General features: G+C 34.6%; 2 protein-coding genes across 2 annotated transcripts; one reads left to right on the top strand and one right to left on the bottom strand.

Moving 5' to 3' along the window:
- Window positions 1-1,117: 1,117 nt before the first annotated feature.
- Window positions 1,118-8,070, bottom strand: LOC113080424 (gem-associated protein 2-like). The gene is made up of 11 exons (XM_026252600.1): window positions 7,939-8,070; window positions 3,882-4,086; window positions 3,160-3,244; window positions 2,983-3,072; window positions 2,805-2,864; window positions 2,318-2,431; window positions 2,117-2,161; window positions 1,955-2,023; window positions 1,659-1,769; window positions 1,466-1,524; window positions 1,118-1,370 (listed from the first exon to the last, which is right to left on the bottom strand). Exons 2-11 carry the CDS (start codon window positions 3,998-4,000, stop codon window positions 1,334-1,336), a joined length of 789 nt encoding a protein of 262 aa, XP_026108385.1. The 5' UTR covers window positions 4,001-4,086; window positions 7,939-8,070; the 3' UTR covers window positions 1,118-1,333.
- Window positions 8,071-8,586: 516 nt separating this feature from the next.
- Window positions 8,587-22,062, top strand: LOC113080423 (melanoma inhibitory activity protein 2; the record flags this gene model as incomplete). The annotated part of the gene is made up of 18 exons (XM_026252599.1): window positions 8,587-8,725; window positions 10,520-10,785; window positions 10,964-11,097; window positions 11,249-11,341; window positions 11,655-15,837; window positions 15,997-16,305; window positions 16,522-16,595; window positions 19,354-19,485; window positions 19,584-19,605; window positions 19,716-19,804; window positions 19,911-19,982; window positions 20,105-20,215; window positions 20,327-20,398; window positions 20,487-20,591; window positions 20,729-20,851; window positions 21,569-21,674; window positions 21,767-21,813; window positions 22,006-22,062. Coding segments are annotated over exons 2-18 (5,838 nt in total), but the record flags the coding sequence as incomplete, so codon positions are not given.
- Window positions 22,063-22,067: the final 5 nt, after the last annotated feature.

Here is a 22,067-nt window from a genome sequence, read left to right as displayed (position 1 = left end):
TTCTCACAGGTATTCCCTCCAAATTGCTACATAAACTTCAATTGGTTCAGAATTCTGCAGCTCGTGTTCTCTCTAGAACACCTTATACTGATCACATTTCTCCGGTTCTCCAGCAATTGCACTGGCTTCCAGTAAAATATAGAGTTGAATTCAAAATCTTGCTACTCACTTATAAGGCACTTCATAATCTTGCACCACAATACCTTACTCAACTTCTCCAGGTTTATACTCCTTCACGTGCACTTAGATCTTCATCTTCAATTTCTCTTGTGGTACCTCGGATTCGACTTACTACTATGGGTGCCAGATCTTTTAGTCATGTTGCCCCCCGCCTATGGAACTCCCTTCCCCTCGATGTTCGCAATAGCGATTGCTTGTTGACTTTTACAAAGCGTCTTAAGACATATCTTTTTATACAGGCTTTTTTATAATTTTTTTATTGAGACTTAAATCCACTTTATATGTATATGCTGTTTGTTTCTTGTTTGTTTTGTCTTATGCAGTGACCTGTATATTGCTTGTAAGGTGACCTTGGGTGTTCTGAAAGGCGCCATGAAATAAAATGCATTATTATTATTATTATTTTTCCACAAGAGTTTATATAGTATAGAGTCAATAGATGAACAAGTTTTCGGGTTGACTTATAAGGACAAAGCTGGGTAAGGTTCTGCGCAAGAACCATCCTTGATTGACAGGATCACCGTTTAATGACAAATTCATTAATTTCAGTGCCAGGCTGTTGGATGAAAATATGTTTTCGTGCCCCAAAGTAATTTTTCTACCCCTCATTACAACATTTGTTTTATTATGATACTTGCCATATTGCCTTATATAATAGGGTAACAGACGTCTCATGTTTTTTTCAGTCATGTATCATTATACAAATAATAATAGAAATCATTATTATTTTGGACAAAAAAAAATATCTTTATCTTGCATACCACAACTATGACATCTATCTATCTATCTATCTATCTATCTATCTATCTATCTATCTATCTATCTTTTTTATAAAAATAAGGATGAGTTCTTTAATAAATCTGACATGGTTTTATTTAGCAGATGCAGCACAACACTACCTTGACAATGAAATACCAAGAAGCCAAAGACGTTCACATTTTATGTCAGAAATTAAGTTTTATTTGACAATAAAAATGCTTTATTTGACAGTAATTCATAGTTGTAACAGGTGTACTCCAATATTGCATGGAATTCAATGCATTGGCAAGATATTGTATAGTCTTCCAAAAACTCTCCTGATAATCCGTCATGATTCCTTTCCAGCACATGAATTTTCTTCACAAAAGCTCTTCCGTCTGTTTCCATGTTCTTTTCATTCTTTGTCAGCCAAATCGTTTTGCTCAAAATACCTTTAATAGACCGGAGTGTTATTATACTTCATAAGGACACCTGCACATATTTCAGGGAACACTAAATCTGGCTATAACAGCACCATGTCAGTTACCTGGCAACAATACAAATCATCAAGTTAAGAGCTGACAAACGTTCATCATCTTTGCTCTCCTGGAAGAGAAAAATAATATAGTCTATTTTAGGCTGTCAACAAACAAGCCTTCACCTGTGCAACTGCAACAGAAGCCAGAGAGAAAATAATGATACCCCAGCTTTTAATTCAGAGCAAACCAAAAGGTGTTTACCAGATTGGCACGCACTGCAGAGCACCGTCGTGCCAACTGTCTGATAAGGGAATGTGCTTCAGGAAGCAGCGGTTTCTCAAGGCACGCTAGTAATGCATAAAGCCATCTGCCCTGTGTAGATAAATGTGCAATGTACAGCTAAACTGAAAAACAGTTAAATAATACCTTCACATTTTATAGGAAAAAATGCAAAACATACAATTTGTTAGAGGAAAAAAAAAGAAATAACTATTTAAACTTTTCTTTAAATATATCAATGTATATTTAATGTGTCACACTAGAGAAATTGGACTTACCAACTGTGGTACAAAGTCTCTCTCCTCAAACCAATTGATTAAATACTCAAGCACAGCTGAAATGGTTGACTGAACAGGGAATGCAATGCAATAACATTTAAATATTAAAATCTGAGATTTATATGTGTATAATAATCACATCTGCTATCAAATGGCAGTTACCTGGCTTAGTTTGCTGACAATGCTTAGGAAAGGCGGGAAACCTGTCTGATATAAAGAGATTTAAGAACATCAAATCATGGCAGAATGCTTGTATTTTGTAATAATAAATCTACTCATTGTAACCCAATGTAATCTACTTATACTGACAACCATTATCACAGTGTGTTGATAATATTATAAGGGGGGATTTATTATTATTACCTTGATATAATCAAGACCTGGGTTAACTTTGTCTTCTTCTTTTAGCTGGATGTCAAGGCAAACATTCTCACCCAAGCAGAACCTCTTCCATCCATCCTCATTCTCCGTTTTGGGCTATAGTGAGGGAAAGACTTTGCATTTAAAGAAACTTTTTCATAATTTAATTAAAAATCATAAGTACAGTAACTGAATGTACTACAGGACTGTAACGTACAAGTATGTTTTATGTGAGTGTAATGTTTAATGTCTGCCTAATGTACTGTTTATGTGAGCCTACTGTATAATGTGTGGAATTTTGTATTTGTGATTGTAAGATATATCGTGTGGATTGAGTGTATGGAACTGTTTAATGGTATGTTGATTGTTTGTTGGATAATTCCAAACATTCTAGACTCAGTCTGACAATAAAATAAAATATCATATCATATCATATCATATCATAACATAACATATCATATGTCTTCTGTCCAGATATCAGTTGCCTTACCATGACGACATTATCATCCAAAAACTGAGATTTCCAATGCTGACGATGTTTGTTAACACTCTGAAAAAAGATAAAAGAAAAAAAAGTTATATTAATAGTTCTTAATTAAAAAAGCAAACAGACAAATGCTAGATACCATTGTAAAAGTACTTGTACAAGTAAAAGTTAAAATTGCAACCTGTCTGACTTCTGAAAATTTGCTGACTTGTTGTTGTTGCCATTTCAAGCTGGGAGACAAACCCTGAGGTGCGGCTAGACAACCTGTGATCTGTTCAGAAAAATAATAATATGCAAAATGATTACACACACAACAAGTTTTACAATTTAATAGCCACTGTGGACTTGTCACACTCACAGAAACATTTACAGATTGTTTCTTCTTCAGCTTCTTTGGATCAATTTGTGCCACAACAACTTCTGGGCACAGAGATGCTTCCCTCCTGTAAAAAACATAATGCAACATTATGAATCTTTACAATGAGCATCTAAAAATATCATTAGACCATAAACAAATACAGGTTTTTTTTTTATATGTTAGAAAGCAACAAACACACACACACACACACACACACACACACACACACACACACACACATACATACATACATATATATATATATATATATATATATATATATATATATATATATATATATATATATATATATATATATAAAACAAAGTGATAAATTACAAATTTTTGTAATCTGATTTTCATTTAAAAAATCCCTGTTTGGTACAGACTTAATTTCTCAATATTAATCATGAAGAGTCTTTTTACTTTTGCAATGGGATATAACTTACACAAGCTAAATCATCCATATCTTAAAATTTTACTTGAAAAAGGGGTAGAGCTATCTCAATGCACACTATATCACTGAGATTTCCCAAATCAACATTTAACTTTCTTTTGTCTTGGTTTTGCATGAATATACTTTTAATTTCAAATGTATTATTTTCTCTTCCAATACGAGTGTTCTTATTAATGTACTGTACGTATGTAAAGCACAATGGTGCTTAAATAAAGTTGCACTTATTGTACGTCTGATTTTAAAGAACAGATGAAGAATGACTTACTGGACCTGTCTGAGATATTCTTGAGGGTTTCTGGGCGGTTCGTTTGAGTTATATTCCTCTGTGTCGCAGGACTCCACAGGCAGAATTCTGGGCATTAAATCCTCCACGTCTGACTTCATGTCTTTACGTTATTTTCTATGCGCAACCATCCAAAACAAATCAATATTGACGAGTCGCTGCTGTACGTTCTCGCTTGTCAACCTCTCTAGTTTGAAAACACCATAGACAGCAATGAAAACACTGGCCATGATGACGACAAATAGACGCGACGGTTACCGTTTTTTTTTTTTTTTTTTTTTTTTTTTTTTTTTTTTTTTTTTATTAGCAAACAAATGTACATACAAAACAGGTACAGAATAAACAATATTAACAATTCTTCGAGGCAGACATAGTTGCAAATACAATATGTAATAGTGATGTAATACATTAAATGCACAATCACGAATAACAAAAAGGAATAAATAAAAATAAATAAATTACAAAAAATAAAAATAAAAAAAAATAAATAATAATAATTAAATAAAAAACAAAAATAAATAAATAAAAGAGCAATTATAGATAACTAATTTCTTACAAGGGGTAGCAAGTAGTTATTGAGCACTTAGTTCACTGAAGAAGCTGGCAACTGCAGTAGCTTTTTCATTTGAGAGAGCATCAAGAGAAGCAGCAAAAAGTTTGAGTTCATTAGAGAAGTGAGGAAAGGATGGAGGGGTTTTCAGAAATCTGCATTTATGAATGAAATATTTAGCAACATCAAAAAGGTTGTTAATCAAGTAATGTTGTGAGTAATCTTTCTTAAGTACACCAAACTTAATTTGTTTGTATTCAAGGGGATTTATCCATGTAATTACACATGACATTTTACTGCACAATTGAGCCCAAAACAACTTTGAGTAATTACAATAAAAAAAAATATGTTCAGTGGTTTCAATATCACCATCACAGAATTGACAAGAGTTTTCTCCAATATCAAATTTTGATTTGATAAACTCCTTAGACGGGTATATATCATTTATTATTTTAAAATGAAGCTCTTTCACTTTAGGGAGACTTGGAAAGGTAAGATAATTCATTCTCATTTCCTTCACCTCTTTAGGGTTAAATTCTTTGAAAACATAATATCGTTTTATTCTATTTGGATGAAGTTTATTAATGAAGACATTTCTAATATATTTGTTATTACATTTATGATCTCTAATAAACAATTCACCCAGACAAGGAGATGGGAGAGAGAATGTTACAGAGTAATGTGAAAGAATCCCTTTTACTAATAATACCATGTTTTTGGGTATGGCATTTACAACACTGTAAAACTCTTTAGGATGACATGCAAATCCATGTTTTAAACAGAAATCCTTGTAATTGAGAATATTTCCATAACTGTCTGTCATGTCCAATAGGGAAAGAATATTGTATTGAAACCAGTTTTCATAAAATAAAGATTTGTTATGGTGCAAAATAAAACGATTGTTCCAAATACAAGTTTTGTGTGGACTAAAATTGTGAGAAAATGCTAATTTCCAACATAGGAGAACTTGTTGATGGAATGCAGATAATTTAAGAGGTAATTTGGATATATTAAAGTCACATCTAATCAAAAACTCCAAGCCACCTACTTTCCCAAATACTGAAGAAGATACGATGAACCATAAGCAGTTTGAATTACAAAGAAATGATCTTAACCACTGAGTTTTCAAAACACTATTCATTATTTCTAAATCAATAACATTTAATCCCCCTTCTTCATAATTGTGAACTAAATCATTTTTGTTGATATAGTGATGCTTATTTTCCAGATAAAGTTAAACAATGCAATGTTACATTCTTTCAGTAAATGAGGCGGGATAGCTAAGGAGGAGGCTGGATAAACGAACCTGGAGAGTAATTCCATTTTAGTTAATAAGACTCTTCCAAATATCGAGATATCTCTTTGTAGCCAGTTATTGAGAATTGCTTTTGCTTTTGAAAGATTTTTAACAAAATTTTCTTGGACACTTTGATTACTATCTCTAGTAATAGTTATCCCCAAATATTTTACACATGTTTTTATGGGTATGTTACATAAAGAGTCTAATTCGCTGCCATGAATTGCAAGTAACTCACACTTGTTCAAGTTTAAGTGTAGGCCTGATGCTTTGGAAAATAGATTAACTAGTTGAATGGCTTTATTAATCTGAAATTGGTCCTTTAAAAAGATCACTGTATCATCCGCTAATTGACTTATACCAATTTGTCTTCCAAATACACTGAGTCGATCAAAGTTGCTATTTTTATCTATCAAGATAGCAAGCATTTCTACTGCCAAGATAAATAGAAAAGGGGAAATGGGACATCCTTGTCTTATTCCTCGCGAAATATTGAATCTCTGGGATGTTCCAAATGAAAGGGATATAGAACTATTGATGTCTTTATATAACATTTTTATGAAAGAAATAAATCTCATGCCAAAACCAAATTTTTCGAGGGAGTTAAATATGAAATTATGTTCGATTGTGTCAAATGCCTTTTTAAAATCTAAAAAGAGAATATAGCCTTCATCTTCAATATATTCACGATAATCTAAAATATCTAAAACCAATCTGATGTTATTATGTATTGACCTACCTTTTATAAAACCAGACTGTGATTCACTAATTATTTGATCTATATTTTTCTTGAGCCTACTGGAAAATATATGCGCTAGAATTTTATAATCACAGTTGAGTAAAGTGATGGGGCGAAGATTATCTATATGTCGTGCATCTTTACCCGGTTTGGGGATAAGAGTAATTAGACCTTGTTTCATGGTTGAAGATAGTGAATTATTTTGGATACATTCGAGAAAGGCTTGAAATAATAGTTCCCTCAAATCTTCCCTAAAAAATTTATAAAATTCGGAAGTAAGGCCATCAGGACCTGGAGATTTTCCTGAAGATAATTTATTTATTGCTTTATCTAATTCCTCTATCTTGATATCAGCCTCACACAAGTCTTTAAATTCCTGGTCTAACTGCGGGATGCTAGTGTGTATATTATCAAAGAGAATATTACAGTCTGATTCAGAAAAGAATGAGCTATATAAAGAACTATAGAATTGAAAAATCTCTGAGGAAATCATTTTAGGGCAGGTACTTATAACACCGTTCACATAAAGAGAATTTATGGCATTTTTTTCCTGTCGCCTTTTTTCAAGTCTGCAAAAATAATTATTACTTTTTTCCCCTTTCTCTATCCATCTTGCCCTAGATCTTACATATGCTCCTTTAGCTTTTTGAGTATATAAATCATCAATTTTGGATTGCAAGGATAAAATTTGTAATTTAGCTTCATTGTCCATTTCACTTTTATTACATAAATTGTTTAATTCTCTTGTTAATTCTAACTCCATTTGTGCTCTGGCCTTACTTAAATCTTTACTAAATTGTATAGAAAATTCCCGAATCTTGTGTTTTAAATATTCCCATTTACTTATGAATGTAATTAGGTCCTTATGCAATGCTATATCATTAATTATGGATTTAATTTGTGAGCAAAAGTTTTGGTGTTTTAATAAATCAGCATTGAATTTCCAATAACCCTTATTATGTGTTTCTCTTTTACCCGAGTTGAATGATATAGAGATACAACAGTGATCAGTTAGAGGAGCAGCAGATATTGAAATATCTTTGATGAAGTCGGTTAGGTTATTTGAGGTTAACCAATAATCAATTCTCGATTTGGAAGTCCCATTATCTCTGAACCAGGAAAATTGTTTAAGATTTGGATTCACAGCTCTCCAAGCATCCACTACATTATTATTCAAACAAAAATTAAAAAGGGTAACATTAGGATGAGAGGTATTAAATTTGGGCGGAAAACGATCTAACGCTTCATCCATAACCATGTTGAAATCACCTCCTATAATAATATTATCAGTTGGGTACACAAGTTTCAACTCAAATAGAGAATCAGAAATTTCAGTAAGTAGTTTGTTATTTAGGGGAGCACTGTTGTACCCATACACATTGAATAAAATAAACAAAACGTCATTAATATTTATAACAACTGAAGCCCAATGGCCATTTGAATCGGTCTCTACCTTTATAATTTTGCCTGGTAGGTTGTTGAACAGTATTGCCACTCCTGCAGAATGTGTAGAAGCATGGCTGAAGATGATTTTGTCCCCCACTGACTCGTCCAGAACTTCACGTCATCAAGGTTGGAATGTGTTTCTTGCAAAAATACACAGTGTGAGTTTTTGCTTTTGCAAAAAAGAAATAAAGCTTTTCTTTTAATAGAGTTACGAAGACCCCTTGCATTTAAAGAAATACAGGAAAAAGCTGATTTCACTGAGAACATTTAACTAACAGGAAACAAATAAAAAAATAAAATACGTAAAATAGGATAAACAATCAAATGAAAAATATGTAACCGTGCTCTAATGAACACAAAACAAGATATCTCTCAAACAGAGCACTGTAACAAAATCTCGCTCAACAGCAAGGACATAAAACATCCCACTTACACCTCATGCCAACACTTAAGGTAAACAAATGTGGACGAGGTAGTTGAAATCAACCGTCCTAGACAATCCGGGTGCCCTCTATGTAGCCATAAGGACCTCGGTAGTAGGCTTTCTTCCCTGCAGCTCTAGCCTCACTGATCCTCGGCCAGAGTGCAGCGCGGGCTTCTCGGTCTTCCTTTGACAAATCTTCGGTGAACTTTATTCCCCTTAGTTTGCAGACATCCGAAACTTTGGTGGATCGCCAGAACTCGTCTCTGTGTTTCCGCATGCTGAACTGAATGATCACCTGCCTGGATTTATCCTTCGTTTTGGAGCCAATGCGGTGAACTGAATCCACGATGTCTTCAAGTTTGTGCTGCAGGTGAGGAGCAATTTCAGCTAACAGTGAGACGACTTCTCTTCGGATATCTTCGCCTGCAATTTCTTTCATTCCGATTACTCGAAGATTCCATCGTCTTTTGTAGCGTTCGAGCTCCGACGTGCGGCTTACCAAATCTGCGTGCGAAGTGACAACAGAGGCGAGTTGTTTATCGAACAAGTTTATGTTAGTTTTACAGTCCTTTATTTCCGCCGCGTTGAATTCCACAGCTTTTGTCAGGTTGACGATCATTAGACTGTTCTCAGTAATCTTATGCTCAATGCTGCTCAGCTTTCCGTCTTGTAGATCGAATCTGGCGACTATGGTTTCCAGGAGAGCGACGTTGGAAATCTCAGGCGTTTCGTCTCCCTTCTGTTTCTTAGCCGGGGCTTTGGTCGGAGTGTTCTGCAAGGAGGAAGATTCTTTGCGTTTCTCATTGCTTTCGACGTGGTCAACTTCCATGACGTATTCGTGCTCGGCGAGAGCAGAAGTTTTTACAGTCATCCCTTTTTGTCCAGGGATGACTATTTTGGGGTGATTGGAAGCTTTTTTTGCTGACATAGTCCAGTACTCGCTAATACGCAAAAATTTGGATGTTTTAAAGTTGAATGTTAACGTAAATCTCAAAATGTGCTGGAGAGCGGAGAAATGTACATGTGCTTAGCCCGCCATCTTGTTCCCTCCACCCGCGACGGTTACCGTAGTGACTCGTTCGCTAAGATACAGACAGAAAGACGGAAAGATGTGTAGTGACATCTGTTGTTTAGGAGGAATAGGAAAAGAAGTATAAACAGAGTAATACAGAAGTTAAAGAATAATTTTCAGTTTTAACCTTGCAGTGTTTAAGTATTAGTGTAGGTTTTTAAGGGGCAACATTTGCCACCTGGATGTGATTTCAGGGTCATGTTGATAACTTCATAAGGTAACGTTAATAAAATTTTCATGAGGAGACTGCTTTGTGTCAATCATGTTATATTAGTTAAAATAGCTAAATGAAATAAAGATTCCAAATATCCATCTTATTTATAGACTGATATCTCAAATATGGTTTGTACCGCTGGCAGAACTTCACTCTACAGACCTTTGCTCAGTCAGTCACTCCTATCAATAATCTCTCCTTTAACAACAATGTAACAGCACTGAGTGTGCTAGCTGATGATGTGTTGCCTATATGCATCTTATTTGTCCTATTTAGTAACTCTTGTAATGAAAAGAGCACTCTGATCTGTTATATTAAATAAAATAAAAAGATCTATGGATTCAAAAAGAACCTTTAACATCCAGCTGCACAAGTTACTTTATTGTGGAAAAATGTTCTTTAGATAAATATAGGGGTAAGAGTTGCTTTAGGGTTTTAAGATGTTCTTCACACCAAGTAAAAATGGTTATTTTAAGAGCTTCTTCACTGACAGAAACTTTGGGAACTAAACAATGGTTCTTCTATGGCATCACTGGGAAAACCTTCTTTTAGAACCATTAAGAGTGTGCAGAATATTTTCTGTATTCATATTTTTTATGTATTCTAAATTATTTATCTTTTAGTATCGTAGTTATAATTGAACACAATTATAATTTAATGAGGCTAATATTTCGTATGCCTGTTTCACAAGGTTTATTCACTATAATATCTCAGGTTAAATCCAAACAATGTAAAAATACTACTACTTCAAGTAGTCTTATATTGTGAAACCTTATCTGTTTGAATGTGGCTTTGGTCCAATGTGAGTTTGTGATGTGGCGTGTGTTGATGTTAATGATTTACTGTCAGTAACCTCTAATCCAGTCTCTGCCTGTCAGACTGTGATCTCCTTGGACCGGCTCATTCTGTGACAAGACCAAGGGAAAGACATTTCGCCGGGACTTTGCCTGTCTTTTCCTCTGACTAATGGATTTGGAAATGTACATGAAGGAATTGATCTAATGAGATGAAGGGGATTGCTGGATAAATCCAAACATGGCAGCTGTATATGCATTAATTTTGTTTCAGATTGTCTTCAGTTTTTTACACCAGGGTTTGGGTTTGATTTCAGACTACAAACTATGTGGAGACCCCGAATGTGAACGTAAGATCAGCATTTATGCTCATATGTAAAAAACAAAAACAAAAAAAAGATTAGACTGAAATTGTGATATGTGATTACTGTTTATCTAATGATTATATGGATTCATGCAAAATTATGTGACTCGTGTTCAGGTTATTGCTTTCCTATCGCTTATCTAAGTTTTCGTCCATTTCTTCAGGCATGATAAGTCGGGTGCAGGCACAGAGAGATCATAGTGCTAAAGACTGCCGCTTTCTTAACTTCAAAAAAGGGGATATGATCACGGTTTACTACAAACTTACTGGAAAAAGAAATGATCTCTGGGCAGGAAGTGTGAGTACTTTTTTTTTTTTTTTTTTTGTCTTGATTAAAAATATGCATGTATAAGTCAATAAAGTAAAGTCAATATACAACATTTGTGCTTTAATCTGACATATAAACTCTCATTTGTTTAATAATATTGACAATATTTTACATTTTGCAGATAGAAAAGCTGTCTGGATTGTTCCCAAAAGATGCCATCAAAGTTGATCAACTGTTTATTGATGAAAAAAAGGAAATCCAGGTGCCGACCCAGGTAATGTACATTCAGTTACAGCAACTGTTTGACAGAAGAAAAGATCTGTTACAACTTCCATTACATTAGATCCATACAATAAATCAATACATTAGATTACATTCACATCTTTTAAGGCTTGGATCAGGTAAAAATGATAATTTTTCACTTTTTACAGTGTACAGAATCTGACTCAAATAAACTGGCGTAACTTCTGTTAACTCCAAAGAAATCTTAATTATCTGACAGAATTAATTATGCCATGTATGCTGATTTGGTAAGAAAATTGACTACAAAGAACATACATATTTATCAATGTTAATTCTCTCCTCAGGAATATGACTTCATCTGCTTTGATGATAAGGGGTTAGTGATTGAGCCCAGCAGTGAATTTGATGATCTGGAAGATTTGTCACAAGAAACCAATCTCAATGAAGTCCAAGATAAACCTACGGAAACAGAAGAGAGTGAACCCAGCCAGATTTCTGTTCAAGATGTTTCTGATCAAAACAGCCCCAAGACGACAGAAAAAGGTGGGTCTTCCTGGATAGGCTCTGCTGTTAGTGGATGGTTTGGCAGGAATGAACAAAGCAATGATGAACCACAGGATGAGATCAGTGAAGTATCCTTCACAAGCAGAAAAATTGAGATGGATATTGAGGAGAATCATGTGGAGGAGAAGACAAATTCTGGAACGTTTGGGTGGATCAGCGGTGAATTAACCAATGCTTTTGGGTTGGGAAACAAGGATCTAAAAACTGATACTCAGGACAATATTGAGAACCCAACAAATGATGAAGATACCTCATCTCAGCAGTCTAGCTCCTTGGAAAGTATGGGTAGAGATGTCTTGGACCTTAGTGAAGACCATTCTGAAGCTGCGACTAAACATGAAGCTGAGAAAACAGATGAAAACTTAAACAACCAGGACGAGAGTATTCTTAACCTGAGTCAGAACATGGGTGTTGATGACAACATACAGAGAGATGAAAACAACCTTGACAGCAGTGTGGAAAATAAGGATGGTCCTTTGGAGGACAGGAAAACAGAAAATGGAAAAGAAGAGGAGCAGGCAGGATGGTATGGAAATATGTACAACAGAATCACAAACCTTTACAAAGAAGAGCAAACAAAAGATGATGAAGATGATGGAGGCAATGACAAACTAGAAAGCCCTGGATCTGCTACAAATACTGAGACCACTGAAACCAAAGATTCTGAATCAAGTTCACAGTCCGTATTTTCAGTCAACAGCCTGACATCAATGCTTAAGCTTCCTTTTCAAGCAGACTCAGTAGTAAAGAGAGATGAGGAAATGAGAGAAAAGGAAGAACATCCAGGTTTGGAAGACTTTGATGAAGAACAAAAAAATAATGAGGATCAAGAAGAAGAAATGTTGACTGATATTGATGAACAGGACTCAAACCCAACAGACACTGATGTACTTAGTGTTGCAACTGATAACCTGGAACAACTAAATGAAGTATCGAATATGACTAAATACAGCACATATTCACAAATCCTTGAGAATAAGTCAGCAGATAATTTAACTGACGAACTTCAAAATGAAAACATTACAGATTTTTTTGAGGGAAAGGTGGAGCAAGTTACGAGAGATGTGAAAAGTGATGAGGAACAGACAGGAAAGGAAGAAGATCCAGGTAAGGAAGACTTTGATGAGGAACAAAATAATTACAAGGATCAAGAAGAAAAAGTGTTGATTGATATTTATGAACAGGACTCAAACCCAATAGACAATGATGTAAATATGGAAACTCAGTCACTGTCTAATAAAACAATAACTTTAAAAGATAGCATTGAACAACTAGATGTAGGATCTAATATGACAGATGACAGCATAGATTCACAAATCCTTGAAACCAAGTCAGCAGATCATTTAAATGAAGAAGTTAAACATGAAAACAATGTTGATTTTTTCGAGGGAAAGGTGGAGCAAAATACAAGAGATGTGCAAAGTGATCAGGAAAAGAAAGGAAATGAAGAAGATCCAGGTAAAGAAGACTTTGATGAGGAACAAAATAATTACAAGGATCAAGAAGAAAAAGTGTTGATTGATATTTATGAACAGGACTCAAACCCAATAGACACTGATGTACATATGGAAACTCAGTCACTGTCTAATAAAACAATAACTTTAAAAGATAGCATTGAACAACTAGATGTAGGATCTAATATGACAGATGACAGCATAGATTCACAAATCCTTGAAACCAAGTCAGCAGATCATTTAAATGAAGAAGTTAAACATGAAAACAATGTTGATTTTTTCGAGGGAAAGGTGGAGCAAAATACAAGAGATGTGCAAAGTGATCAGGAAAAGAAAGGAAAGGAAGAAGATCCAGGTAAAGAAGACTTTGATGAGAAACAAAATAATTACAAGGATCAAGAAGATAAAATGTTGACTGATATTTATAAGCAGGACTCAAACCCAACAGACACTGACATGCTAAGTGAAAAAACAATGACTTTTAAAGACAGCATTGCATCTGATAGCATTGAACAGCTAGACGTAGAATCTAAAATGACAGAAGATAACATAGATTCACAAATCCTTGAAACCAAGTCAGCAAATGATTTAACTGAAGAGGTTAAAAGTGAAAATAATGCTGATGTTTTAGATGGCGCTGTAGAGAAAAATATGAAAGATGTGCAAAGTGATAAGGAAAAGACAGGAAAGGAGGCAAATTCAGGCAGGGGTGATTTTATTGAACAACAGAATGTGAATAATGAAGAAATATCTGATGTTGTCAAGCAGAAATCAACCACAAAGGATGTTGAATTACTTAGTGAAACTCAGGTTCTCTCTGATGAAACAATTACTTTAAAAGACAGTGTTGCATCTGATTACATTAGAGATATAGATGACTTTTCTAAAGAATCGAATGCCCAAAATGTTGATGAAATTAAGTCTGCAAATACAAACGATAAAGTTATTGAGAGCACAAACAACTTAACTGATTCAGCTGATGACATTTCAAAGGGCAAGTTGACACAAAGTCTGTGTGATCAAGGCAATTTAGACATTATCAAACAGCAAGAAAAGGATGCTAATGAAACTAGCGCAGATCCTGTAACTGATGCTAATACATCTGAACTGTCAGATATTCAAACAGGTACTCAGTTACATCATGAAAAAACACAAGAATCAAATGTTGCAGATTTGTACGCTGACTCTCATACTGAAACTCTCACGGCTGGTCAAAGTGTAAATGCAGATGTAAATGCAGAACTGATTATGGATGCATTATCAGAATATAATAATGAAAAACAATTAGCTGAAGGCGATCAAGGTATATCGAAAGAAAATGATGAGTTAGTTATAGACAGAAAAGATGAATTGGTTATGGAAAGAAATGAGGCACAGTTAGATGAAGTACTACCAAAAGACATCACATTTCATCAAGAAAAGTTATCAGATTCAGAAGCAGGTGCAATGCAAATGAGCAATGAACATAAACTGGGCACAAACATAAATCCTCTTGATGAAAGATCTTCTCCTAATCACACTCTTGTAGCAGATGAATTAACTGTAACAAGTGAAGAAAAATTGCATTCAGAGCTTGAGTCAAATTCATCCCTAAATGTCACAGATTATGAGATAGATAATACCAGTGAATCGCATCATGAATCATTGGTGACAGAAAACTCAGGTATAAGTATTGTTAAGGATACTGATTCAGTAGGTAAATATGATGATGAGGCTATAGTTCATGAAGAGCAAGAGAAACCAGATACAGTTTCCGAACATACAGGTCATGATCCCAGTTTACCAAAAAATGCAGACATTGATAATATTCCTAATGCTGTGGCTGAAGACCTAGATGGCTTTACAACTTCCCCAGAAACAGAACTGACAAATGAATTCTTCTCAAAGAATGACTCTGTTCAGGATGGCAATATTAATATCATGCATGAGCAAAATCAAAGTGTTGAGCACAAAGAGGAGACTGACACAGCAAATAATGAGGATTGTCAAACAGATTCAGAAAGTGTCAGACAAAGGGAGGAAAGTGGCACAGGTGCCATCTGGGATCAAAGTGATGACGGTGACATGGCAGTGAAGTCAAAAGATAAAGAAGAACATAGTGATGAAGAAAAGCCTGGAAGGCTTGAAACTCAAGACAAAAAAACTGCCAATGAACCTACAGAAACCTCTAAAGAATATACAAACTTATATCCTCACCTGAGTGAACAGGATATTGAAGACCTTTTAGATTTATTTGGACACCAGAAGTTGTCGTGGCTGGATTCCAAAATGGGAAATTTTAATGCAGGTCAAGATAATGATGACATTGATGAACTTGGTGACTTTGAACAGCTGTTGGATTACCATATCAAGATGAACACCAAATTGGGACATATTCAACAAGATAATGGTTTTCCTGGCAGGGATAATGCAAAAGAATATCCAGCACTACAAAAACTGTTAACCCTCTTATCTTCTCAAAGAACGAAATATTCACCAGTGATAACAGATAACAGTTTAGAAAGCCCAGGTACTGATGAGTTGTACTGATCATTTTCGAAAATAATAAGAGCATGACAGATAATGGATTTCAAAATTTTGATGAATACTGCATGGGACAAAAACTGCTTTGTAATCTTATTTGAGTGATTGGTAATGTGAAAGTAATGTTCCCTCTCTGTCCTCACAGGGATCAGCAAAGATGACTGTGTTCATGAAGCATGTCTAGATGTGAATAAGAATACACAAATCTCCACAATAGAGGCTGAAAATAATCAAGTTACCGAAGACAGAGATGATATAAATGACTTGGGCAATCCTCAGAATGAGCCAGTCTCTGAGGAAAAGGACCTTTCAGCAAACAGAGCTAATGTGGAGGATGTTCAGACTGATGAGCAGGATATACAAAAGCATGAAGATTGGACATCTTCTGAAACCAAGAAAAGTACTTTCCAAAACCATGGTCTTATCTCTGAGGAGCATGTTGAATCACAGAAAGGTAATCCCTCTTTTGGACTTAAAATTATTGACTTTTTCAAATGAGTAATTCATCCTAAAACAAAAAAAAAATATATCATAATTTGCCTTTCCTTCCCTCCTTTTGGTCCAAAACCATTATGAAAAAAAAAAACTAGTTTTGAGGTGTGACATTTCACACATTGCATACACATTGTAAAAAAAATAAATGTGTTTTGTTGTTGCTGTTGTATGACAGGTGAAGGGCAATTTCATCAGATGGCAGTTTTTGTTGAAGTCACAATTAATGAAATTGCATCTATAGTGAACAAGGTAGGTGTCTCAGAAAAAGTAGCCTGCTAAAAGCACACACACAAACATTATATATATATATATATATATATATATATATATATATATATATATATATATATATATATATATATATATATATAGACACACACACACACACACACAGCACACAGTGGGTACGGAAAGTATTCAGGCCCCTTTAAAATGTTCACTCTTTGTAATATTGCAGCCATTTGCTAAAATCATTTAAGTTCTTTTTTTTCCTCATTAATGTACACACAGCACCCCATACTGACAGAAAAACACAGAATTGTTGACATTTTTGCAGATTTAATAAAAAAAGGTCCTAAGATGGTCCTAAGTTTTCAGACCCTTTGCTGTGACATATTTAACTCAGGTGCTGTCCATTTCTTCTGATCATCCTTGAGATGGTTCTACACCTTCATTTCAGTCCAGTTGTGTTTGATTATACTGACTGGACTTGATTAGGAAAGCCACACACAGCAAATATATTCTAATATTTTTATACTGGATTTTTGACTTTCATGAGCTGTAAGCTCTAATATTTATATACACATATATACACACACACACACATATATATATACATATATACACATATATATACTTTGAAATTTTTTACTTAACGTAATTAATAATAATACGTAATAATAATAATAACCTTTTTCACGATATTCTAATTTGAGTTTCACCATATATATGGTAAAGAAGCAGTAATTTGGACTATCAAAATCAGTCAATAATGTATTGGCCTAATTTTTTTTACTTAAAACAATGATTGGATATTCAATTCATTCTAGTAGGCTATCTTAATATTATATTATTATTATTATTGATCTTTTAATTATGATGTTTATTTTATGTATATAGGTGTTTCTACCTATACGTGCAGTGGTTCTAAAGTAACTGATACATATTCCCCAAATTTTACAAGGAAAAGTTCATATTATATTTAGTTTAGCTCCTGAGGATAACAATATTTTCTGAAGCTACATTATGTTCAAAATATTTTCTAAAGTGTTTAACGCAATATATTTGTGGAAAACGCAGACGACTACAGTCTATTTTCTGTATTGACGTACCAACAAAAAGTGTTGTATTTTGCAGTCAAGTCAAGATTGATTGAAACAGAAAAATACTTACTGTCTATACAACTAAATAATCTATAAAACCAACATAAGTGATAAATAAATATGTATTAATGCAGACCCAAAGGTTTGTTAAGTAGTAACGTTTATGATTTTGAGTTGAGTTCAATCCAGACAGACTTGAGCTGCTCAACCGATCTGTGGATCAATGAGCTTTGTTTAAAGAGATATATTTAAATGACACACCAACTAATCAAACACATTTACCCATATTTCAAACTATGACGTTTCATGACTACCTCATGACAAATATTTTTGCGTGTGCACTTACTGACTAATTTCTTAATGTCGATACGCCTGTTTCTTTAAAACTCGAGCGTTACGTTGTGGCATTCAGCAATTGGTGACGCGTGGAAGAAACCATGACGATTGTAGGGGTGTTGTATTTGGTGGATTTAACATTTTTCGCTAAAAAATCTGAATTTAATTGCTTTATGTTGCACATTACATAGAGTAATATGTTTTTATGAATATTTAAACAAATATCCGGTAAACTCTGTTTAAATTTTCGAGACAAAAGATCATATTCTTTACAAATGCTCCCTAAAACACAAGAGTGCGCTCTTCCTCTCAGCGCAGTGCGCACTAGGAGTCAGAGAAGAGAACAGCATCCGGCACCATGGCATAACAACAGATAAATGAGTAGATTATAGAATATAGAATAGCTCAGTTTTAATATAATCATGGCAGACGAAGTTAAGACCGAGTCGGTCGTCACAGAAGCGACTGACATGACAGGAGCAGCGAAGATTTACTACACACTCGCCGTGGAGAAAATCAAAGATGTATGTGGCATAGTATGATGATGAAACAGCGTTACTTTAGTGTGTATGGCAGGTGTCATGTATATTTCTATTAAGTCATCTATCATAGTTCACAGATTTTATTCTAGTGCAGTATCTAGTAGTTTAGATTAGATGTATACTGTGTAAACCGTTTTGTATTTAGAGATATGCAGCTGGTTAGCATTGAAGCATCTGGTACTGTACGTTACATGTTTATTTCATCTCAAATAACCATTGATTTGTGTGATTGTGTTAAACTTATTGATTTATAGATCTACAATGACTTCCACTGTCTTTTACTGGCCTTGTTTACCGGTTTATGACGGGTTAGCTTTAGTGTATTGATAGGTGTGTGTACACTGTACATAGTCTTTTTCATCTTACAGTGGCATTGGTTTTGGTCAGTTATTGACAGAGGAGGAGGTCTGAGGATATCTATTTTAAAACGTATAAAATGTAGATTTGTTAGAAACCTTTTAATATTTTTGATTTCTTGACTGCAAATAAAAAATATTACAGTGAAGTTAAAAGTGCTAAAATGTTCTTTGCAAAAGTGTGTGATATAAATATTCATTATAATTACTGATACTTTAAGAAATAATGATAATGTTAAACTACTTAAAATTGTGTCTGTGTATGATCACGTGAATGTGGTTTAGGTTTATTGAACATCCTGTTTAAAAGCACCTGTCCACTTTTGTATGTGTGGTGTGACAGAGAGAGGTTTAAGGAAAGCCTTATAATGTGAAAGCTTGTACAGTTGTTTAATTTATACTTCTCTTTTTCTTTGAGAATTCATATATCAGTTTAACTTCTGTGTCTAAGGTTGTGTCTTCACTTCCTGATGATATCCGGCCTGGCCCTGACTTATATGGACTGCCATGGGAAGCTGTGGTTTTCACTGGATTTTTAGGTTTATTCACACTGCTTCTGTTCAGCTGCAGGTTCATTCATTCTGTAAGTCATGTATTACTGCTAAATAAAAAAATAAAAAGATATTTCATGAGTGTATCATTTCACTAAATAAGCGTTTTCTGATTTTTTTTCTTCTGCAGATCAGAAGTCGACTATATGCAAGTGAGTTTTTTTTTTAGCTCTTTATCAGCTTTAAACCTATCCTCATTATCTGTTTTATCTGATTTCCACTGTCAGCTCTCAACCAATCCTGTCTGTTTATTTGTTTGCAGGTAAAGAAAAGCAAATGGCGCTGAAAGTGGCTGAACTGCTTGATGAAAAATGCAAAGTGCTAGAGACATTCAGTGAGGTTAAACGGAAGGTGAGAAATGCTGTCATGTGCTCTAAACACATAATTTACACCCATGCTTGTATAAATGCACTCTTCTGAATCAGTCCATCTAAACAATGTCTGTCCTTCTCAACAGTTTGACAAACTAGAGTCCACACTGCAGAACAATGGCATGTCTGCACAAGCTGCAGAAAAAGACAATTTAGAGGTAATTTGGTCATTATGATCTTAGTCCTTCTTGTTAAAAAACATGCAGTTATTTAGCTTACTGATGTTTATAAATGTGTCTCCCTGACCACAAGTTACCTAATCCAATAATACTGCCCTTAGGTGGCATCACAGAAGCTCGAACAATCAAATGCACAGATGAAAAATGAAATCGAGAGGCTGCAAGAAGAGCTATCCCAACAAAACAAAGCAAGAAAACAGCAAGAGGATCAGGTGATGTTGTCATTCACACAGATACACTCACTTAACATATCTAAAATACCCTCTTCATGCTTGATGCCCTTTATGTTGTCTGTCCTAAAGGCTGTTATATTTGTTTTACAGCTTGCTGAACTCGAGCAGATTTTAAGAAATTTAGAAGAGGAAGCTAAAGAACGAAAGTCCCAGTTAGAACAGGTATTGTTCTATGTATATGACGCATGTTTCAGTCATATTTCCTTTTAAAACACTTTAACATTTAACAAGTTATCTGTTTCTCCTGTAGGACAACACAACGCTGAAGATCCATGAGATCAACACCGAGCGACTGCAGAAGAACCTGCAGGCGGCCAAAGAAGAGCACGCAATACTGCTCGAGAGTAAAGCACAGGTGAGATCAGTGTTAGGGTACTCCGTTTGGAGAAGATGAACCGATCAATAAAATCAAGGTAATGCAAGCCGCTTCATGGCTTACTGCCTAAACAAACGTGTAACATGAAGACCTATGTGTTTTCATCTCTTATACAGCTGGTGCAGGAGGCAGAGGACTGGGGTGAACGTCTCGGTGAGCTGGAGGAGGAGATGAAAATGTGTGAAAGATCACATACTAGCATGCTGGAGGACTGCGCTAATAAAGATGATCGCATCAAGGTATAAAACACACCAGAAAAATCACACCAGACTCATAGAAAAAAAAGTATATTTTTTTCAGTATCTATATAGTATATATTCAGTAAATATTTCTGTTTGTGTGTGTGTGTGTGTGTGTGTGACCCGGAACACAAAACCAGTCATAAGTCTCAATTTCGAGAAATTGAAATTTATACATCATCATCTGAAAGCTGAATAAATAAACTTTTCTTTGATGTATGTTTTTTTTAGGATCGGTCAATATTTGTATCTTGGCCGAGAAACAAATATTGAGAATCTGATAATAAAAAATAAAAAAATTCTAAACACTGAGAAAAACATGTTGATGAAAATGATTTTTGGCATAAAGGAAAAATCAATCATTTTGACCAATACAGTATTTTTGGCTATTGCTACAAATATACTCCAGGGTATATATATAGCAATGTAAATATCTTTACTGTCAATTTTAAACATTAATTATAACAAATTATCTCTTCCAAAAAAAAAATTGTTTACTGACCCCACATGGTAGTGAATGTGAAATAATTAAACAATATATAATAATAATTAATAAAATATTTTCTTAATATACATTATTTATTAACTTTACTCAAAAGTATTTTGAAAACAGAAAAGTATTAATTGACTAGGCAATATATTGCATACAGTCTAGTGCACTGCATGGTTAAAACTGCATTTCTAAAAAATGATTTTTCATTTCTTTTCTTATATCAGTCACTGACGGAGCACCTTTTGAAGATGCGAGATTGGGATTCTGAGGACGAGAGCTGCGTTGACGGTAGCACTAATACAGCTGGAGCTGAGAATGGAGACAGTTCAGGTAAAAACTCGAGGGTCATTTGGGAATAGTGTTAGTTTTGATTTGAAGTCAGGTCTTGAAATATCATTTCATATATTTTTCTGTGCTTGCAGATTTCCATCAGAAGCAAAAAGTACAGAAACTTATTGAAGCGGCCAAGGTATTCCTACTGAAATCTGACACTTAGTGAAACACCTAGACACCACATATGACTGCCAGACATGCTGTCAAGAATGGCAGCTCGCTGGGGTTTGAAACACAGCCCTTCTGTGTCAGATTAAATGAATAACATCTGTCTACATCCAGAATATGCTGCTAGCAGATCTGATGCTAGTCCTCCTCTTTGTCTCAGATGAGTGCAGACTTGAAGTCCATGGAGGAGGACAAGAACAGAGTATTCGCTACACTCGCAGA

Source organism: Carassius auratus, unplaced genomic scaffold, assembly GCF_003368295.1.
Source record: "Carassius auratus strain Wakin unplaced genomic scaffold, ASM336829v1 scaf_tig00031330, whole genome shotgun sequence".
In the NCBI taxonomy this organism is placed as follows: Eukaryota; Metazoa; Chordata; class Actinopteri; order Cypriniformes; family Cyprinidae; genus Carassius; species Carassius auratus.
The sequence above is the reverse complement of the archived record's forward strand: the minus strand, read 5'-3'. Positions and strand labels throughout refer to the sequence as shown.